The sequence below is a fragment of the Macaca thibetana genome, chromosome 1 (genome assembly GCF_024542745.1).
Source record: "Macaca thibetana thibetana isolate TM-01 chromosome 1, ASM2454274v1, whole genome shotgun sequence".
NCBI classification, from domain to species: domain Eukaryota; kingdom Metazoa; phylum Chordata; class Mammalia; order Primates; family Cercopithecidae; genus Macaca; species Macaca thibetana.
Window position 1 is genome coordinate 141243131 of NC_065578.1, and position 20749 is coordinate 141263879.

Below are 20749 nucleotides of genomic sequence, written 5' to 3' on the forward strand. Positions count from 1 at the left end.
TTAGAGACATCTCTGAAGTATTGAAATTGATATGTCAGTAGGAAATTGTGTGGATCAGTGTTTCCCAAAAGTACCTGCTCTGGACACTGTGATAAGAAACAGAGTGCTGCCAGAAGTTAAATTAATGCTGTGCTTCTTTCAAAGAGAAGAAGAAAATCAGTTGTTTACTTGCATTCCAACACAAGCTTCTTTGAATTTGAGCCAGAAACAAACAATCTGTAGTCCCGCACTGGCCCAAGGGACCCCGACTTTAAGAAGCTCAGGTCTAGGTTAGGAGTTCAGGAGAGTGGGGACTAGATATTCAGGTAGACCATCCACATATGATGCTGTCTTCACTCTCCATAGCTGGTCTTTTCTCCTTCTTCACCTCTTCAACTGCCCTTCTCTCCTCTCAACATATAGCTAAATGTTTATCCATATTTCCATTTCATCTCAGAAGCAAAGGTGCCTCCTCACTTTTGAAGGCTATCAAATGCCCCTGGCCGGGTGTGGTGGCTTATGCCTCTAATCCCAGCACTTTGAGAAGCCAAAGCAGGTGGATCACTTGAGATCAGGAGTTTGAGACCAGCCTGGCCAACACGGTGAAACCCATATCTACTGAAAATACACAATTAGCCAGGTGTAGTGGCATGCACCTGTAATCCCAACTGGGAGACTGAGGCAGGAGAATCACTTGAACCCGGGAGGCAAAGGTTGCAGTGAGCTGAGATTGAGTCACTGCACTCCAGCCTGGGTGACAGAGCAAGACTCCATCTCAAAAAAATAAAAATAAAAAATACAATAATTGCCCCCGATCCTGCTGACCTATTCATTCATTCTCCTTCATTCAGGACATGGTGCTGACAATGATCTCCCCCTTGTACTTTCCATGTATTGAAAGGAGTTCATTTCCATGAACTCCTCAACACAGCCTCCAATACACTCAAGTCCTCCATTCCGAAAAAAAATAAACAGGAAATCTCCTGGGTACCCCTGGCTACTGCGTCTAGCTCCTTAGCTCTCTCTTCTCCTTTATCACACACTGTCTTGAAAGAGGAGTTTTTGTCTGTCTGTCTCTACGTCCTCACCTCCACTGTCCCTCAGGGGACAACTCCCTCCCTCTCTGCAACCTGTTTTTGGTGAGATTCTCAGTTGTTATGGCCACGTCTTTTTCCATCTTCTACCTACTAAAATTCTCTACAATGTTAGTCAAACATCAGTTACTCTTCTTGAAACTTGCTCATTTCTAAGGTCCTCATTCTCCCAGTTTTTCCCTCAATTCTCTGACCACTTGGCCACAAATTCTTCTTCTTCCACAAATGCCTAGCAGATATGACTAATTTCTGAAATAGTTTTCAAAACTACCAAAAATAGTTTTTGAAAGTAGTTCGAAAATAGTTTCTTTTGAAGAGTTTCTTTTCTGAAACTATTATTGAAAGTACATTCCTGCATAAGTTTCTTATGAACATAGAAACTTTTAATGAAAGTAAGTTCCTGGTATAGTTTCTTTTGAAAATAGTTTCTTTTCTGAAACTACTATTGAAAGTATGTTTCTGGGTAAGTCACTCCAACTTTGCCTTTTTTCTTCCACAAAATGAGCAGGGTTGTGTTGTGACACTTCCAAAGTCTATTCCAGGTATAGTTTGATTCAAGAAACACTTATTGCATGTTTTATATGTGCCAAGAATAGATTTAGAAAATATACTCAAGAAGTGTGAGTTACATCAGGAGTCAAAATTCACCTACAATCTGCCATGCAACAATAACCTAACCAGCTACTGAAAACACTTTGTAGAATGAGGCAGCATGTAAATAAAAAACTAAATACGGTTAGGGTGCTTCGTTGTTTTAGCCATCCAAAAACCATTCATTGAGCACCTACTCTCTGTGTCAGACATGATGCTAAGTACACAAATAGAATCATTATTTCTAATCCTCACAATACTCAGGTAGGCAGTGTTATTATTCCCATTTTACCAAAAAATAAACTGAGGCTCAGAAACAGTAAGGAATTTTTATACAAGAAAAAAGGTAAGTTGGGGTTGTGTTTTTTAATTACATATTTATTAATGTGCCTTCTGGTTTAATGTCTACTTTCTCTTTTAAACAGTAGGTTCTTTAAAGCAGAGAAAGTGTTCACTTTGTTCGTTACTGAATCGCTAGCACTTAAGAGGTAGGTACAGAGTAGGCTACTGAACAATCTAATCAATCAGTTGATCAAATTAAACTCCAGGGTCTCTTGATTCTAAAGCCCATGCCCTGTTTCCTAGGAGACTTGGTCCTTTATAAACGCAACGTTTGTGTCACAAAGTTTTTTGGGAACACAAAGGAGAGCCCCATTAATGAATTTTTGAGAGATCTTTCATGTCATTTTTGGCTATATCTTGCTAGAAGGTATATATCCTGTCAGATAGCATCCTAGATGGCCAAGTAGTGTTGGGAACAACCATAAAGGGGCCTAGAGGAGGAATGCAGAAATAAATAGTTCCACAGCAGCTCCAAGGAGCGGAGGAGATAGATTAAGAGATGGATCGAGTATCTGGTGAAAAGTGACCAAAGGAGCAGAGAAGTTACTCTCCCTCACAGTCTCTCCAAGTCCAGCTCTGTTGATCTAGAGGAGCACTGTCCAAAAGAAATATAATGTAACCAGCAATTGCAAACAACATAAGTAATTTGAAATCTTCTAGTAACTACATGTTTAAACAAGAAACAGGTGAAATAAATTTTAGTAATATGTTTTATTTAACCTAATATATCTAACATGTTATTTCAGCATGTGATCAATAAAAAGTTATCAATGAAATATTTTGTTCATTTTTTCCTACTGAATCTTGGAAATCTGGTATGCATTTTATACTTAGATTAGATCTTAATTCAGACAAGCCACAATTCAAGGACTCAAAGAGCCACATGTGGCTAGTGGCTACTATATTGGAGGGTGTGGATTTAGACAAGCATAGTGTGGTACGTGGTCCAGTTGCTTCAGAATTGATGGAAAGCATGCAAGGAAATGTAGAATTTCCAGTCCTATCCCAAATCTACTGAACCAAGCCCCCAGGGATCTGTGTGCCTTTAGAGTTGAAGCAATGCTGGTCTGGCTAACAGGCAGGGAGTTTTCAGTCTATTAGAAAAGAGGGAGAATGACATGTAGAACCACATATTCACAGTCAAGCACTCTACATATCTCTGATAAAGAGCCAGGGAAACCAAAAACATAAGGCAGCTGCAAAAATGGCATGCATTTTTATCTCTGATTTGCTTTTGTGAACTGTGAACCCTTCTTGAGAAATCCACTCCTTAGGCTCTTAGCCGAGATTTTATAATTCAACTATATGTCAATTAACTTGGGAAAGCAGAAGTAACAAATAAATAACCTCAACAAGATGTCAACATTGATACTGAGATTTAAAATGGTTTTCTTAATACAGGCTATAAAATTGGGAAAGCAATCTATTCTTACTATGAAAACTCCTGACAGTCTCAAAATTCAGGATGTTTAGAAAAAGATTAAATATGCATTGAGAGAAAGTAAAAATATTCATATATTTCTTCCTTCAGGCTGAGTGGACACAAATCAGAGGCCCAGAAACTGTATCTTAGGTTTATTTTTATCATTCCAATCTCTAGATTTCTTTAGAATCCCAAAGCCAGAAATTTCAACTGGGATTTTCTATTTTTCCTTAATAAATTGTAGGGGGGAAATTTGTTTTTCTTTGGCATCAATAATTCTATCTTAGATCTATTAAGTGTATCCTCATCACCTTTTTAGGGTAGTTTTAAACTCATGGCAATTATGTTACTCAAAGATGAAGATGAACTCAATTCAGTACATTTTTAGTAATACAGGAAAGGATTGCAGGACACTTGGTACAATGCTCATCTTCTAGGCTATGCTTTGCTCTGTCCGCCAAAGAGGAAGAAGGGTGTATTAGGATTCTCTAGAGAAACAGAACCAATAGGATGTGTATGTGTATATATGGAGATTTATTCTAAGGAATTGGCTCATGCAATATGGAGGCTGGCAAGTTCAAAATCTGCAGAGTAGGCAAATGCACTGGTGAGCCAGGAAAGAACAAACGTTGCATGCAGTTCAAGTCTGAAGGCCAACTGGCAGAATTCCCCTTGCTCAGGAGAAGTCAGTTGTTTGTTCCATTCAGGCCTTTCACTGACTAGATGAGGCCCACCCAAATTATGGAGGGTAATCTGCTTTACTCAAAGTCCACCCCTTTACATGTTAATCTCATTCAAAAACACCCTAACAGAAACAAACACCTTCACAGAAACAAGCAGAATAACACTTGACCACATATGCCATGATCCATTCAAGTTGGCCACAGAATCAACCATCAGAAAGGAAGACTGCACTAGCTTAAACATACAAAGGGAAAAGTTCTGCATCCACACAGAGAGAGGCACAAACTACTCCTCATACCATGGGACTTGCGGAACTTGTCTTTGAGGTTCTCCTGGGTTTAAAGAGAGGGGCCCCAGGTGTGTGCTTGACATCCCTCAACTGTACAAAAGCAGTTGGCTCCTGTCTAAGCTAGTGCAGCGTTCCTTAACATGCACCAACAGGGACAGCCCTATTCGTTCTTTCTTATCCTGGGTGGTGGGGCCCAGTGTCTGCTGAAGTCAATCAGAATGAGTTTTAGTAATATCAATTTTTTTTTTTTTTTTTGCCAGCAAACATTCAACAACCCATCTGTAACCAGATCCTGTTCTATTTAATAGCTTGTGAAATTGTAAATTTCTGGAAATAGCAAAATTCCCTCTACTTGTCCACTCCTTGTCTTCTCTCTGCCCAGAGTCACCCTTCCCAATCCAGGAGTCAAAATACAAACTAAATTTTAAAACAAAAGCAAAAACAAAACAAAACAAAACAAAAAACCCAACCAGCCCACTGTTCTTTTTGCCTGCCTACCTTACTTCTTTCAGTCCTCCTTTAATATGCTGGGCAATCTTGATGAGTTAAAACGTCTAAGTCTTTAACTCCTCTAATCCATATTCGGGAGGACTCATGTATTACATGAAGATTAGGACTGTGTTGAAAAGGGAGTCCAAATCTATTGGCATTTCTATTCTGTAGATTATAGAAAAGACACTTCATTGGACTGTTTGCTATTATTAATCCAATTTAAGGTTTAGAATGGTGGTTCATAGAGTTACATCAGTTTTCCTAGTTACTGGGAATAGGAATTGCAAACTGAAGCATGAAGGGGGCTAAGAATTCTTGTAGTTATACATCTTAGTTTACTACTGTAGAAAAATGAGTTTTTCTGTCACCGTACCTGTGATGGTGAGTGCTGGTAGATGAATGAAGCACAGTGCCAGCTCTCTGTTTAGCTACTTTCTGATCCAATCTATTTATCTTCCTTACATTCTAAATTTTTGTGAGCTGCAAGTTAATGGCAAAAATAACACTTCCTTCTTTTCTAACATTTCCAACTGAACTAAAATTTTAGCCAATTCCAATAGGGATTTTTCTCTTACCTGTTGAATAACTTGAATTGACTAGACCTGACCTGATTTGGATTAATTTGTCTGAGTGGTACTGTGGGCTCAGTACTTAGCATAGCATAGATGCTTACATTCACCCAAAAAGGACTTCATCCACCATGTTCATACATTCGTGGCCCTTGCTGGTCGTAAGTATAATTACAAAGTGTTTGCTTTATTTACCACGTAAACCAGGGAAAACACTGAACCCTCCTCTGGGTGGGAAATCCAGGTGGACCTGGGCCTGTTCACAGAGCATTAGAAACAGGACTTCTCGGGGTGCTGCTCCCCACCTAACCCAGAATCAATAGTGTCATTTCCTTTCAGAGCACATCCATGAGGAACACGAACTCATTGATGTCCAGGCTCAGGTTCTTGATTAAATGCCTTTCTGAAGAAAGCTATTTATTGGCATCAGTCACATGCTAGAAAATAAACACTGGACAATCCGTCTGTCAGGGAGATAAAACTGGGAAATGGAAAATGCATGCTTTTGAGAATTACAAGAAGGAAGGTGTTGAACGAGAAAAGGAAGATACCATCATCCTGCTGAAATTCAGTGAACAAGAAGAGGAATTTTTTCTAAGCATTAAAGACAATTATAACTGCAAAGAGCACTGACCTAACAAAAATCAGGTATGGTATGGAGTATAATGAGAAGGATTATAACGAGAAAGATGTTGATATTTTCTAAATTCTATGGGGGAAAAATGGAGTTAAACTATAAAGAGGGAAATATGGTCACAACAAAACAAAACGAGTGATGTGTAATCAGTGTAGCTCCCCAGAGATAGACACTTGGCTAATATCTGCATAAATTATTCAAAAGAGGATTGAATTTAGGGAGTTTGGAGGTTTCTAAGTTTCCAGCTATTACAGAAGGCCAAATCAGTAGCTGGAAAGCTATCATCAGATGGACCAGGGTATGCCTCTAGAAAAAAGAATAATTCAAAGATACGTTCGTGCTACAGCCTGAATATTTGTGTCCCCCCCGAATTCATATGTTGAAATCCTAAGGCCCAAGGTGATAATGGGGGCAGAACCCTTACAAATGGGATTTGTAAGAGGCCCTAGAGAGACCCCTCGCACCTTCCACCATGCGAGGACACAGCCAGAAGTTAATAGTCTGTAACCTGCAAGAGAGTCCTTACCAGAACCCGATCATGCTGGCACCTTGATCTTGGACTTTCAGCCTCCAAACTGTGAGAAATAAATTTCTGTTGTTTGTAAGCCATTCAGTTTGTGATATTTTGTTATAGCAGCCTGAATGGACAAAGACAGTATGTTTAAAAAACATTCTCAGTTCATTCATTCATTCAGTCACTCACTCACTGAACCGAAGCTTAATGAGTTCAAACTATGTGCTAGCTCCTGGGCCACCTGCTAGGGATGGGATGGCAAATAAGACATGGTTTTGCTAATAGAGGTGTCATAGACTCTTCCTTGAATTTACCAGTCCAATCTGCAGTAGCAACCATGCCTTTGACACGATTTAGGGCAATATTTGAGACTGTTCTGGAAATAAAGTGGAGGTTTGGATCCATTTCCCAATGTGGAGGCTACAGTTGTAAGATTGAGATCACATGGAGATACACATCATAATGGACTTAGAAAAGTTTGGAAGAAAACAAAAGAAAAAAACAGCAAATTCTTATGAAGAGGCAATTAAAAATATACTGCAGTCTGGAGACTGAGGGGGACACGATAGAAGCTTATAAAATCACAACAAGAGTGAATGAAACAACACACAATGGTTAAAAGCAGATGCTCTGGTGCCAGATTGTCTGGGTTTAAATGTTGACTCTGCTGCTTTCTAGTTTTGTGACCTTGGGCAAATTACTTACCCCATCTGTATTTCTGTTTTCTCATCTTTAAATTAAGCTAATAAAAATGTACTTACTTACAGATCGATGTGACTGTGAAGATTTGAGTTAATGCATGTAAACCACTTACAGCAATGCTTAGCACACAGCAAAACACTTAGTAAATGTTACCTATGATTATTTTTCCCCAAATTCTAGATCTTTAAAATCAGTTCAGTTAACATTCAATTATAAAGATAAAGTACATTATGATGCACTTTGTCATCTAAAGGAACTTCTTACATGTAGAAGTGGTACAGTGTGAACCTACTAGGAGATGCTGAGAACGTTAGATTAATTCCTTAGTGTTAGACCTGAAACAAGTCTTGAGGGGGTTTAGGAATGCTTTGCGTGCATGTTTACCTTATAACTTTTCATCCCTCAGTAACACAGTCAGACCCAGCCTCCTGGGGTTGAGAAACTGGCGCTGACAGCATATCGTAATGATAAAACATGATGGCTCAGTTTAGTGAGGAGGAAAATGTTAACAGACTTTGATGTAGCAACACATAATAATAACAGGCCATCCGCCACTGAGGAGGGCATTGTTGGAGACCCAAGGCCAGTGAATGTTTTATGTGTGTTATAAAGAAAATAAGTTTACATCCATGGTCCACACACTTGGGCTGAGGCAGAATCCTCTTCTGAGAAAGAGCAGCAGATGTTTGTGGGGTTACAAATAGGGGACCAGTGAAGCGGAAGAGAAAACTGAAAGGGATCCACTTGCCTAAATGAAGATAGGGAGCATATTAATTCTCCTAACCAGCCAGTCACCTCTGTGTGATCAGTAGAGGCCAGGATGAACCTTGAAAAGGGGTCTGAGGTCACCCATGCTTTGGCCATGCCATCCAGTGAAATTACTTTACAAAAAAAAAAAAAAAAAGGAACAGGATTAAAAAACAAAACAGAGGATGGGCGTGGTGGTTCACGCCTATAATCCCAGCACTTTGGGAGGCTGAGGTGGAGGTGGGTGGATCATGGCGTCAGGAGTTTGAGACTAGCCTGACCAACATGGTGAAACCCCATCCCTACTAAAAGTACAAAAATTAGCCAGGCATGGTAGTGTGTGCCTGTAGTCCCAGCTACTCAGGAGGCTGAAGCAGGAGAATCGCTTGATCTTGGGAGGCGTGGGTTGCAGTGAGCCAAGACTGTGCCACTGCACTCCAGCCTGGGTGGCAGAGCAAGACTCCATCTCAAAAACACAAAAACAAAAATCAAACAAACAAAAAAACCAGAACCACCACAACAAAAAAATCCCAACCAGGATCCTTCCTTTAACTGAAATTTTACTTCGGAACCCCACAAATAAGACATACATCTATCCATACCTATATCTACATCTGTCAAGTGTGGAGGTGTGGAGAACAAGATTGTGGTCACAGAGGCTCTACCAGTTCACCTCTGCCCCCATTTCTATTGCCCCCACTTGTATTTTAAGCTTATGGCACACCTCAATTCAGACTAGGCACACTTCGAGTGGCCAACACATGTGTCAAATGACCACCACACTGGAAAATACAGATATAGAGCCTTAAATGCCTCAGAGTCTTTTCCTGAGTCACAAACACACCTGCCCATGAATTTTGTAGGAAAGAACTGCAGGCCTCTTGTGTCCAAACATGTGGATAGTGGGACAAGCACATGGCCCTGCCTCTGTTTCCATCATTGCAGTAGCCACTGTCTTAGTCCAGTTGTGCTGCTATAACAAAATAGCTGAGACTGGGGAAGTTGTAAGGAACAGAAATTTATTGCTCACATGAGTTCTGGAGGCTAGGAAGTCCAAGATCAAGGTGCCACCTGCAGGTTCACTGCCTGGTGAGGGTCCAGTCTCTGCTTTCAAGATAGCACCTTGTTGCTGTGTCCTCCAGAGAGGATGAAAGTTGTGTCCCTACAGGGGAATGGAAGAAAACTCACTCACTCCCTGAAGCCCTTGTGTAATGGCCCTAATCCCTTCCATGAGGCCTCTGCCCTCACGACTTAACCACCTCCTAAAGGCCTCACCTCTTAATACTGTCACACTGGCAATTAGGTTTCAACATATAATTTTCGGGGAACACATTCAAACCACAGAAGCTCCTTCCTTCAGGGACTCCTTTTAATCAGCCCTTCCCTAGGACTGGAGAGTATTGTTGGATGTTTTGCCAGACTGGCCTCAATGACCTCAAACACTTACCATGCCACTTTCCTATTCTTCAGCTTATTCCCTACTCCTTCTAGTATGATATCATCTTTAGCCTGGATTATTTTTTAAGTTTTCTCCAAGCCATTCTTTGCCTTAATTCTAGTACCTCCAGAAATCTACCTTGACCTTGAGGATTATTTTGAAGGCCACACCTTCTGTCATTACCCCACACACTTAACCATTTGAGTGCACAAAAAAGAAGTAATTTAATTAATACATTTGCTTAATACTATCCATATTATATCTTACATGTTGGCCTAAGTTATCTTCAGTTTTTGTCTTTAATACACAGCACTTTGCACTGAAACAGTCAATATTTTTCTTATGATGTTTGTGGGAACAAAGATATGACTCAATACAATCACGTTACAACATCCAAATTGAACGAAGATGCTTCACTGTTTCTTTGGGACTGAAACTAACATTAAGGCTCTGCTGCTGGTTATTGACATACAGATCAGGTTTGTAGCCATTGGCTGACTAGCATTATGAATTTAAGTCTCAGGGCAGTATATTTCGGTGTAGTATTTTCACATTTATGACTCAAAAACAGGAACAAAATCACCTCTTCTTGTCCAAAAGATGTTTTGAAGAGTAGTGAATGGAAAAAAATTCCATCTATAATCTGATTTTGTTCACCAGTCTTATGACTTGAATATAAGCTTAGAGATGCCTAACTTAAAAAATAACTACAGCTTTGCTTATATTCACAATCTGTTAATTATTCCATGTTTCAGTAATTATTCATGTTTCAGGTGTGATACATGATAAGGAATTTTGCCATCTTTCCCAATGTTTCAGCCTGGATGGCTTAGATTCTTAGTCAACTAAATTATAATAATCTACTAGTTTGAAACTGTAATAAAACAATCATCTCATTACAAGAGTTACCTTTCTTTTTGAAATTACTTTTCTTTTTAGGGCCTTGTGGGAAAAGCTGTTAAGAGCTCTTCTGCAATTATATAAATCTATACTTTGGGCTTAGATATCAAGGCAGTAGCAATTACTTCATCATTTATAGATTACACATACCTTTAAAGATAGGCACCGTATTTCCTAAAGCAAGTAAATTAATTTTTTTTCCACTGAATACCTTTTATCAGCAAGGGATCTTTTTTCCCCCTAAGCACTTGAATGAGTTCCCTTTTTCTTCTAAGTTGGGGTATTACCATTTTATGGATAAATGAAGACAGAGACTGGATGAACAGATATAACAGATAGAGTCAGAATCAGAACGTAGAACTCTCAAACTCTGAGTTAATGAAAAATTTTCCAATAATTGTCTACGATTAGGGAAAGGTAAGCTTGCAGCCTTTCAGCTCCAGATATATCAAGGGTAGAACCTCTGGGAAGTTCTTTTCTGATTTGTATAGAAATTACCCAGCACCCAAGTTTCCTGACCATAACCTGTTGATCTTCAAACATTTAAGAACCAAATGGTGTGCCCTAAGCATTCTGCTGTTATCAGGAGGGTGAATGGATGTGTGTGTTGGTGTGTGGATGAAGAGAGGTGTAAACCAAAAATAAAATTCTAAGCTCCTCACCCCCCTTCCCAGGCAACCATCTGAATGGACTAATTTCTGAACCAGGACTCTTGGAAAATTTATTCTGAAAGACTGGTCCAGGCCATGAGGGGAAGTGAGGGTGGGATGCGCCCCATTATATATCAACATGGACTTTAAGTCTGAAAGAAACATTTTACAACCTATTCTCTCTGAACCTGCTGCCTGGAGACTTCATCCGCATAATAAAACTTTGGTCCCCACAAGCTCTTATCTTAACCCAGTCATTCCTTTCTTTAATATCAAGTCTTTAGACAAACTCAACCAACTGTCAACCAGAAAATGTTTAAATTTACGTATAGCCAGAAAGCCCACCCCCTCCTTAGAGTTATCCAGCCTTTCTGGACCAAACCAATGTATTTCTTAAATGTATTTGATTGATGTCTCATACTTCCCTAAAATGTATAAAACCAAGCTGGACGCCAACCACCTTAGGCACGTTCTGAGGACCTCCTGAGGGCTGTGTCACAGGCCGTAGTCACTCATATTTGGCTCAGAATAAATCTCTTCAAATATTTTACAGAGTTTGACTCTTTCCATCGACAGATGTTACAGAAAATCCTCTCCTATATAAGACTATCAGATGTACATGATGCCAGTTGTAACACTGGTGTGAAAAGCTGGACTAGGGGGGGTATGTGCCTGCATGTAAGTGGAAGCGCCCAAAGATATTTCTCTTCACAGCTCATTGAGCATAGCTGACCTGCCAGCTAGGGTCTGACACCTGGTGATTTCAGATCTGCCCTGAAAACAATTACATGAATATGCCCCTGGTACTTGGTATACTATTAGGCCTGGAGTCTGAAGTAGACCTCCAAACCCCATTCAATCAGGTAAGGGAGAAAAATGATAGCCCAACATTCCCTAGTGCTCATAATGTATTATTCCATTATAATTATTTCACTTTTTATCTCTCCTCTCACAGATAAGAAAAGAAAAAGCTCTACTTCTTTAGGGTTCTTGGACGTAGACTCTCCACAGTTCATCTGGGGTTGTTCATCTCCACTTCTTTTTGTATCCCAAGGCAACTTTCCTGCAGTTTCCCTAACACGAACATTCTCCTGACTAGGCGCGGGGCGGCTTGCCCCGCCCCCCAGTCGTCTCCCGGGATGCGCGCTATGGCCAGCTACCTGGTGCCAGCCAAAGTTAGGGGAGCCAGGAGAGGCGGCGTCGCCTCCTCCACGCTCCTCCGGCCCCATTCAATCTAGCTATTTGCACTCGGCTCTGGCTCTTTTCCGCCCAGCTGCGGCTGTTCCAGAAGCGCCGGGCTGGCAGTCCTGGCCTCGGCAGGGGCCGTGAGGGACTGGGGGGGGAGGGTCGGCCGAGGCATGTGGGGCGGGTGGGCTGCGCGCGGCTGGCACGGCGCGGGGACCCAGCGCGCCAGGTGGGAAAGGGGGAGGTGGCGGGGGGGACCAAACCCCGGAGGGGCGGCGGGCGCGTAGCGGGCCCCAGGACGCCCGGCCAGGGGATTGGCCTCTGCACCGCTGCTCAGGGCGCGTCCCTTGCCTCTGGCGTCGACTCAGGCCTCTTCCTCCTAGCAGCCCTCAGTGGCGCCGCCTTAGTGCTCCGGGTCGAGCCCCGGGAGAGTTAGTCTGGGGACGACAGGGGCGTGACCAGGGCGCGGAAGTAGGTGAGCAGGAGGGCGGCGCGCGGCGGTCAGGCCGGGACAGCCGGAGGGGCAGCGACATCTGCGGGCCGGCGGGAGGCGGACGCTTCCCGGGCGGAGCAGGGCTGTCCGGAGGACGCACGCCGCGTCGAGGCTGAAGGGCCTCCCTGTCCGGTACTGTCAGCTGCCAAGCTCTGGCCCCAAGCGCGTGGCCCCGGACCTCGGCTCGGAGCGGAAGCGTCGCCCCTGCCTGCGCGCTCACGTTGGTCCTAGCGCAGAAGACCCGGCGAGGTCCGCGAGTTTTGGCTTAGGGTTTGTCAAGTCACCTCGAGCGACGCGGAGAGAACCTGGCTTTCCCACTAGGGACGGTGATCGCAGTCTCTTTCCTTTAGAAAGTTACTCCGACACTTTTGATCATCCGTCCATATTAAGGAGGAAAAACAGCGTGGTTTGCCCCCGGGTGAGGGAGTGTTGGAGGATCCCGTCCAGTGGGAAGAGCCAGTTTTAGCGGAGCGGCGCGTCCAGTCCGCTGAAGCTTCAGCCTGGTAAAGGGTTAACTGCATCCTGCCGGTTCGGTTTACAAGTAAATAGAGAGCAGCTGCTCAGCGCGGCCCCGGCTGGCTCTTTTTAAGTTTTTGATTGGTTGCCAATGACATCACCGCCCGTGTTATAACACCGAGGACCCAGAGCAGCGTCGGATAAACCCTCCTTAAAGAGATGAGGCCACGCCTTCTTCCCCGCCCCCTAGGCTGCCCATTGGTCGCGGGGCTTTGTGAGGTAGCGGTCGGCTTTGTCCGGATTCTTATTGGTCCAACGCGCCGTCGGTCGGTGACGAGTCCGCCCCCTCAGAACCTTACATTTACAGTGTAGCAAAAGAGAAAGTAACTATGTTGCTGCTGGAGATCAATGAAGCCAAGTGAATGGGGGTTGAATGTGAGAGTCCATAGCTGAAGCGGAGCGCCAGATGGTGGAGGACTACACTTATTTATGAAGTAAGTGGAAGTCACCGCGACTACTGAGAGCCCGGGACTGGAGGTGGAGGATTGTAAGGCGGTGCTTGCGTGAGTGTGAGTGTGTGTGTTTGTGTGTGTGTGTGTATGTGTGTGAGAAACAGAGACAGACAGAAAAAGAGAGATGCGATGCTGACGGAGGAGCTACAGCAGGTAGGGTTATAAGGTTCCGGCTGTTGGCTCCTGCTACCCTGTGCATTTACTCTCTCTGCAGTCTACTTGGATTTGGGGCGAAGAAAAAATGAGGTTTGTTGGGATGCTTTGCGGCAGTTTTAAATGCCCGGGGTTCATTAGTGCGCTGTGTGCCGAGGAGTGAAGGGGGGTGGCGGAGGGACGGGGGGATGTTAAGTGCTCCAGGAGTGGGGAAGAAGCATTCTCTAACCACTTAATTTTCTCTCCAGCTCTTGCCTAGTGGTGGAAGGGAGAGGGGATAGCTCAGTATTTCTCCGGGAGATTTTCTGGGCCAGACTGAATGGTTTCACGGGCAGTATATACGCCCGACCCTCTGCTGCAGGGATGCAGATCTCTCTATACACTCCGTGCGTGCGTGTGTGAGCCGCGCACTCTGTGTGGAGGTGTGGGTCCCAGCGTGTGTCTCTGTGAACACGCTTATGCGTCCCTCTCAAAATAAATGGTCTGTTGATCCTGGACGTGTCCTACCAGGTAACACCATAGCGAAGACTTTTTCAGCGCTTGGTCCAACCGGGAAACAGTTATAGCTTCTGGAATAGTACTCGCTCTTCAGAAAAAAATACTACGCAAGGGAAGGGGGTTGGCTTCTTCGCTCCCATCCAAAGGTGGGTGAGAGAAACCCGAGTCGTTGGAGATCTGCCGACGTGATGGGTGCATGCCCCCGTGTGCGCGCGTGAGTGTGGATTCCGCCTGTGACACTTTGGTTCTGTGTCAGAGAATGGTGACGGTCGTGTGTAGACGGATGAGAATGGTGACGGTCGTGTGTAGACGGATGATGGTATTTTTCCAGACAGCTCTTAAAGTTCGTTTAGGTGAGCGACTCTTGGCGTGGGGTTTGGTGTCTTTGCTGTGTGCATGTCTAATAGAAGAAGAACAGTTAGCAAGCCTGGGTTGTAGAGTGTCCCTGTGCCTACAAGAGGAAGGAGCCGTCTTTTTGCAGACAATATTTGAAATCAGAGATAGATCCAGTGGGCAACAATTCACTGCCCCTTTCAGCGGGTACAGGCTAACTGGGAGGTCCTCTTTATGGAGTCGGTACTCTTGAAGGGGGGATATCTGTATGGGATTGGAACCTTATACAACGTGGCTGCCTCCCATTGAGAGAAGCTCTGGGATGCACAGTCTGTGCCAGCCAGGGAGATGAAGAGGGGAGGTGAGCTCAAGTTGTCCTTTCCAGGCAGGAATGAGGGTAGGGGTAGGTGGGAGAGCAAAGGGTGATGGATCTGCCAGGGTTGGGGTTTCCAGATTTCCAGATCTGGCTCCATGGCTTGAGATTTCGTTTTAGGACACCAGTTAGTAGTGAAAAGGGGAAATGCAGATTAATTTATAAGAGGCCAAAAGACAACATGTGAGGTTTTAATAGGACTATGTTGTGCGTTTCAAAGGACCCCAATAGGATGGAAGGCAAGAATAGCTCCAAGTTAAAGAGATTCACTTAAGGGGATTTGCAGAAAGTTGACATCCACTCTGATGTATATTTAGCTGCTGTACATTTCTGTGAACCATGCCAGTGCTCTTGGTTGCCCCTTTGCCTTTGCAGCGAGTGAGGGAATTAACTGGCAATCATGCAAGGGTGGACAAATGGGTCTTTCTCAGATGTTTGCAGTGTACTTCTGCGCAAGAGCTGAGGTTCAGAATAGATGCCTCTTAAGAGCCTCCCTTCTGTCTTCAGCTTTTCTAATTATTTGTGCTTATACCTTTTCTACAGCTGAACTTTTATGTAGGTCCAGGAAATATTCATTAACATTTACAACTTTACATCCAAATTTAACCTTAGATTTAGCAACCAAATTGATTGGGGCCCTCAGGTTTGCATCCTCTTTGAATACATAAAAATGAGTTTCAAGTTTTGATTATGGTATGATAGAGGGCAATTAGGAAGACTGCTCAGAGGGATGCAAAGGCCTTTCCTAGGGATTGGATGAGACTGCCTTTTGTGTCACGTGACTTTATCCTTTCTTTCTCCCTTCCCGTTCTTTACAGACTGTCTTGAGTTCTTCTTGAATTGCCAGTTTTCAGCCTCCTCATGCCTCCATCTCCTTTAGACGACAGGGTAGTAGTGGCACTATCTAGGCCCGTCCGACCTCAGGATCTCAACCTTTGTTTAGACTCTAGCTACCTTGGTTCTGCCACCCCAGGCAGTAACAGCCACCCTTCTGTCATCGCCACCACCGTTGTGTCCCTCAAGGCTGCGAATCTGACGTATATGCCCTCATCCAGCGGCTCTGCCCGCTCCCTGAATTGTGGATGCAGCAGTGCCAGCTGCTGCACTGTGGCAACCTACGACAAGGACAATCAGGCCCAAACCCAAGCCATTGCTGCTGGCACCACCACCACTGCCATCGGAACCTCTACCACCTGCCCTGCTAACCAGATGGTCAACAATAATGAGAATACAGGCTCTTTAAGTCCATCAGGTGGGGTGGGCAGCCCTGTGTCAGGGACCCCCAAGCAGCTAGCCAGCATCAAAATAATCTACCCCAATGACTTGGCAAAGAAGATGACCAAATGCAACAAGAGTCACCTGCCGAGTCAGGGCCCTGTCATCATTGACTGCAGGCCCTTCATGGAGTACAACAAGAGTCACATCCAAGGAGCTGTCCACATTAACTGCGCCGATAAGATCAGCCGGCGGAGACTGCAGCAGGGCAAGATCACTGTCCTAGACTTGATTTCCTGTAGGGAAGGCAAGGACTCTTTCAAGAGGATCTTTTCCAAAGAAATTATAGTTTATGATGAGAATACCAATGAGCCAAGCCGAGTGATGCCCTCCCAGCCACTTCACATAGTCCTCGAGTCCCTGAAGAGAGAAGGCAAAGAACCTCTGGTGTTGAAAGGTAATGCCCCTGCTCCCTTCCCAAGCACAGTCCTGATTAGCCGGGTTCACTTTGGGTTTTCTCGTAGAAGTGACAGCATTCTCCTTACCCTGGCTACCAAAGACCAAAATAGACTTTATTCTTGTCTTCCCTTCTATGCTCTTTATTATGTTGGTTTAGTAAGAAAAACCCAGCAGTACTGAACTGGAAGCCAGAAGATCTGGGTTCTACCCTTAATTCGGCTTCTAATTTGCATTGTGCAAGTCATTTCACCTCTCTGGGACTGTTTTCTCATCTTTCTAAAAAGGGGCTTTATATACACCAGATGGTATCTCAAGTCATGCCTGGTCTGCTAGCTCTATTCCAGTCAATCACTAGTTGGAAAGTTATTGTCTCTCAGACTTAACCAATGTTGATGGAACAGAGGAAGGAGCAACTATGGTGAACTACAAGTAAGCCTACAGGTACCAGTTCTTTTTGTGGGAAATTCTTTCTCTTTTTCACCTTTCTGACCAGCTTGACTTTTATGTGGTTTATAAAGTGACCTTGAAGAAGGGCAGAGCTTCTTATTCTAAGGTTCCATATAAGGTATAAGTTCACCAATTACATCCATTCCTCTGCCAAGGCTCCAAGGGAACAGAGACGTTTTTATGAAACACTCCCCAATCCATTGTTTTTTTCTGGCCTCACCTGACAACAGTTGGCATCATGGCTCCTCCCAAGATAGAGTAGTGGGTCACTTGCCCCAGTATACTGAATGCAGAATAACTGAGATTAGTGGAACTAAGCTCCAGCAGAAGGAAGTATTCACCCAGTCTTCTTGGAACACCGTCCATACCGTGTTGCCTAACCTTCCCAAGTAGCCTGCATCCTGTGTCCAGCCTAGTTGCACCTCTTTGCCCTCAGATACTGACTTTTGGGGCACCGTACATCACTCTCAATCGGCATCTTTTACCTGGTGGTGGTAGTGAGAGATAGTCATCTTCTTCTCTCCTTTTGTGTTGTGAGCCAAGGTACACAGTTTCTGGGTCACATCTCCAACCAGTCTCCTAAAGTGTGTTGACCAAAGGTGTTGCTGAGTTTGAACACATTGCATATTTAAATTGCAATAGGCCATGTGGGTGAGCAAGTTAGTTATTTTGTCTCTACGGGACAGCTTTGCCATTCTCCTTCTTGTCTTCCCAGTGAGGCATTCTGCCTTTTGTTAAGCAGCGTTCTGGGAACTATAGTTCTGAATTCCATTGACACAATCTCCTTTTCCCAACCTCCACTCTCCTCAAACTTGTCCTCATGGGGCTCCCCTACCACAAAGGCACATCTGTCCTTAGAGCTGGTGGGCTTTGCTCGGAAGGAGAACATGATGGAATTGTATGTAGAGAGTTCCAGAAGCTTCTAGGCATTTCCTGGTGGTGGTGGTGGTTGTGGTGGTGGGTTTTCTTGAGGTCACAAATATGTTCAGATTTCCTCTGCGTAGCTCTGTATTTTATTGTTTCTGTATTCTTGTTTGGTTGACTTTGAGTGATTCCCAGGATATTTACCCTGCTATTGTCTTACTATAATCTTGGTGTGTCTGGCCTCTTACAAATGAGAAAATCCTACCTGGGAATTTCCCATTTGTAATAGTTTGTCTTGGGGAGCAAAGAGGAGGATAGCTAATGATCTTGATGATCTCCTCTTTGCTCATGCAGAGCAGGTGTTCACAATTAAAAGCAAGTCTTTTGTGTCTGCATGATTTGAGGAGAGGAAAAAACATGGATCAAGATGACCCTAGACCTAGACCTAATCATGAGGATGATTAGAAGGAGTTGCAGACTCTACTCTCTATTTTGCAGCGGGTGAAGTTGTGGATAGGGGTGACCCATCAGTCACTGAAAAGTGAATCTCCTGGGTGCTACTGGTGAAAGTGGGGTGCCTCTCTCCCTTTCCTGTGGATGCAGCTGAGATTCCAGACAGCCTGGGCTTGTTCTTCAGTGTCAGAGAGTAAGATTGCCTCAATGGGGCGGGGCCGGACACACTGCTGACCTCACCACTGGGCGCCCTGGGCAGCCACTGAGAGGCCTCGTCATTTTTGAGTTGGTGAGACACCGCGTTGGTCGACTTGGAAGACGCTCTGGTGGTAGAGGTTAGATTATTTGTAGTTTTGGGGGCCTTTTCTTCAAATATCTGGGAATTTCATTGAAAATATGTAGTTCAGGAGTGAAGGGGTCTATATTCTACTTTATAATTATCATTGTCATTTTGGTATCTTTTGGGAGAACGGCCTAAAATTGGGACCAAGATGGAAAAGAAGGGAAAGGAATGGGTCAGTATTAGAATGTCCTTCATAATCCTTTCAACTTGGTAAACCAGTGATTAATACCATAGCACCATTGTGGTGAAAGACGGGGTGGGCATTCCCCAAAGGCATGACCAGCAGACTTCTCCCAAATTCTTGAGTGGGTCAAGCAACAATTCTGGTCTGGCTTCTCCTCTCAGATTTATTTGAGTAATCCCCTCCCTTGGTGATAAGATTGTATTTCAGCAACAGGGGTAGTGGTACCATTTTGGAAAGAGTAATTTTTGTAGGGAAGCTGGTGGGAAGGGGGCATAGTTAGAACATAAGGAGGAAACTTCTAAGGGCCTGTTAATTTATTTTCAGAGATTTCAGTACAATCTTGGGTAATTTATGGCTGGCCCATCTGATGCTCTGGTTTATGTTTGTAAACACTGGTTGCTACCCTCCCTGTCCAAGCTCCTTGTCCCCCTGTCTCCATGCCATGCTTTCCATTTTTGGTGCTGTCTGTCAAGTAGAGCGGCTGCTAACTTGCCATTTTAGTAATGCTGTGTCAGGCTGGGAAGAAACCGATCAGAGGCATGGCAGCCCCTGGGATTAAGTTACTGTTCTAATTTACGGTGCCCTCCCTGTTGTGACCTATGTTAGAATCCATGTTTTAGTCTCATCTTCTGAAGAATAAATGGCATCAGACCTGTGCTTCCCTTCAACTTGGTGAAAATGATCCAAATGAATAAATATTTAGGGATTTGTGAGGTCTTTGAAAGAATTATATTCTGTTTTACTCAAAGCTGATTTTTAATCAACTAAAACTTGCTTTCTAGTCAAACTGAATAAGAAAGCTAAACTATTCTTAAAATTCTTTTAACAATTTAAAACAATTCTTAAAAATAAGAAAGCTAGACCATCCATAATGAGAGCTATCGTTTTTGCTATCAAGATTTTTGGGCTCCCTTTCTTTTTAGTAAAGCTGGATCCAGAGAAATAATTTGTCATTTACTTAGGTAGGAAAAAATAGTCTACTGCCCCTTTTTCTTAAAGACAATACATGCCTCCAAAAATGTTATTATAAACATTTTCAAGCATATAGAAAAGCAGAAAAGTGTGTAATGAACACCTATATACCTGTCAACCAGATTAAACAATTTTATTTTTCCTATTTGCTTTCTCTTTTCTGTTGAAATATTTAAAAATATAGATAACGTTTTAATGTATTTAAGTATGTTTAATGTTTAAACTTAATGTTTCCAATTCAAGAAAGCTAGAAATATAGTATACTAAGAACAACATTTTCACTCCTAAACACTTGAGTGTCATGTACCCATTTTTAAGTGCTTTTCAACCTAGAATCCCTCTGTGACTGATCGGCAGTCTGGTCTACAGAGGAGCTTCCATCCCTGGGAGTGGGAGAGCTCCAGGTGCCTCCTTGGGGTCTGTGTCTCCCCCTTCCTCCCCTGTTATGTCAGAGCCCATGCCTGTACTTGCTCTATGCTATTGTAAAACAAATAATGACCAACTGCTACAATCTTTATAGGACTGCTCTGTACCAAAGGCCTTTACTGGGGAATGAGAGAAGAAGAGGGAAATGGTTTAAGAGGATGATCCATGGGGCGGATTTGACCATGCAGTGAGTTAGGCCTTTATACTGTAAAATTTCATCACTTCTTAGAATTGAGCATCATAGATTGCACACTTTTCCCTAGTTGAAAAGGATTCTGAAATATACTCTTGTTAGCAATGTAGAGTTCTATGACAAAGTGGATGGCTAGGCT

General features: G+C 43.5%; 2 protein-coding genes across 5 annotated transcripts in view; one reads left to right on the forward strand and one right to left on the reverse strand.

Annotated features, from left to right (window-relative positions):
• MIA3 (MIA SH3 domain ER export factor 3) overlaps positions 1 to 20749 on the reverse strand; it is a 935339-nt gene that overhangs the window by 906330 nt on the left and 8260 nt on the right. The gene's annotated exons all lie outside the window — the stretch shown is intronic.
• DUSP10 (dual specificity phosphatase 10) overlaps positions 12903 to 20749 on the forward strand; it is a 41448-nt gene continuing 33601 nt past the window's right edge. Inside the window, exons 1-2 of one of the 4 annotated variants that reach the window (XM_050761169.1) lie at positions 12903 to 13679; positions 15873 to 16726. In XM_050761169.1, coding sequence (XP_050617126.1) covers positions 15916 to 16726 — 811 coding nt within the window. In that variant the 5' untranslated portion in view covers positions 12903 to 13679; positions 15873 to 15915. The other 3 variants (XM_050761172.1, XM_050761179.1, XM_050761189.1) reach the window with 3 other exon arrangements.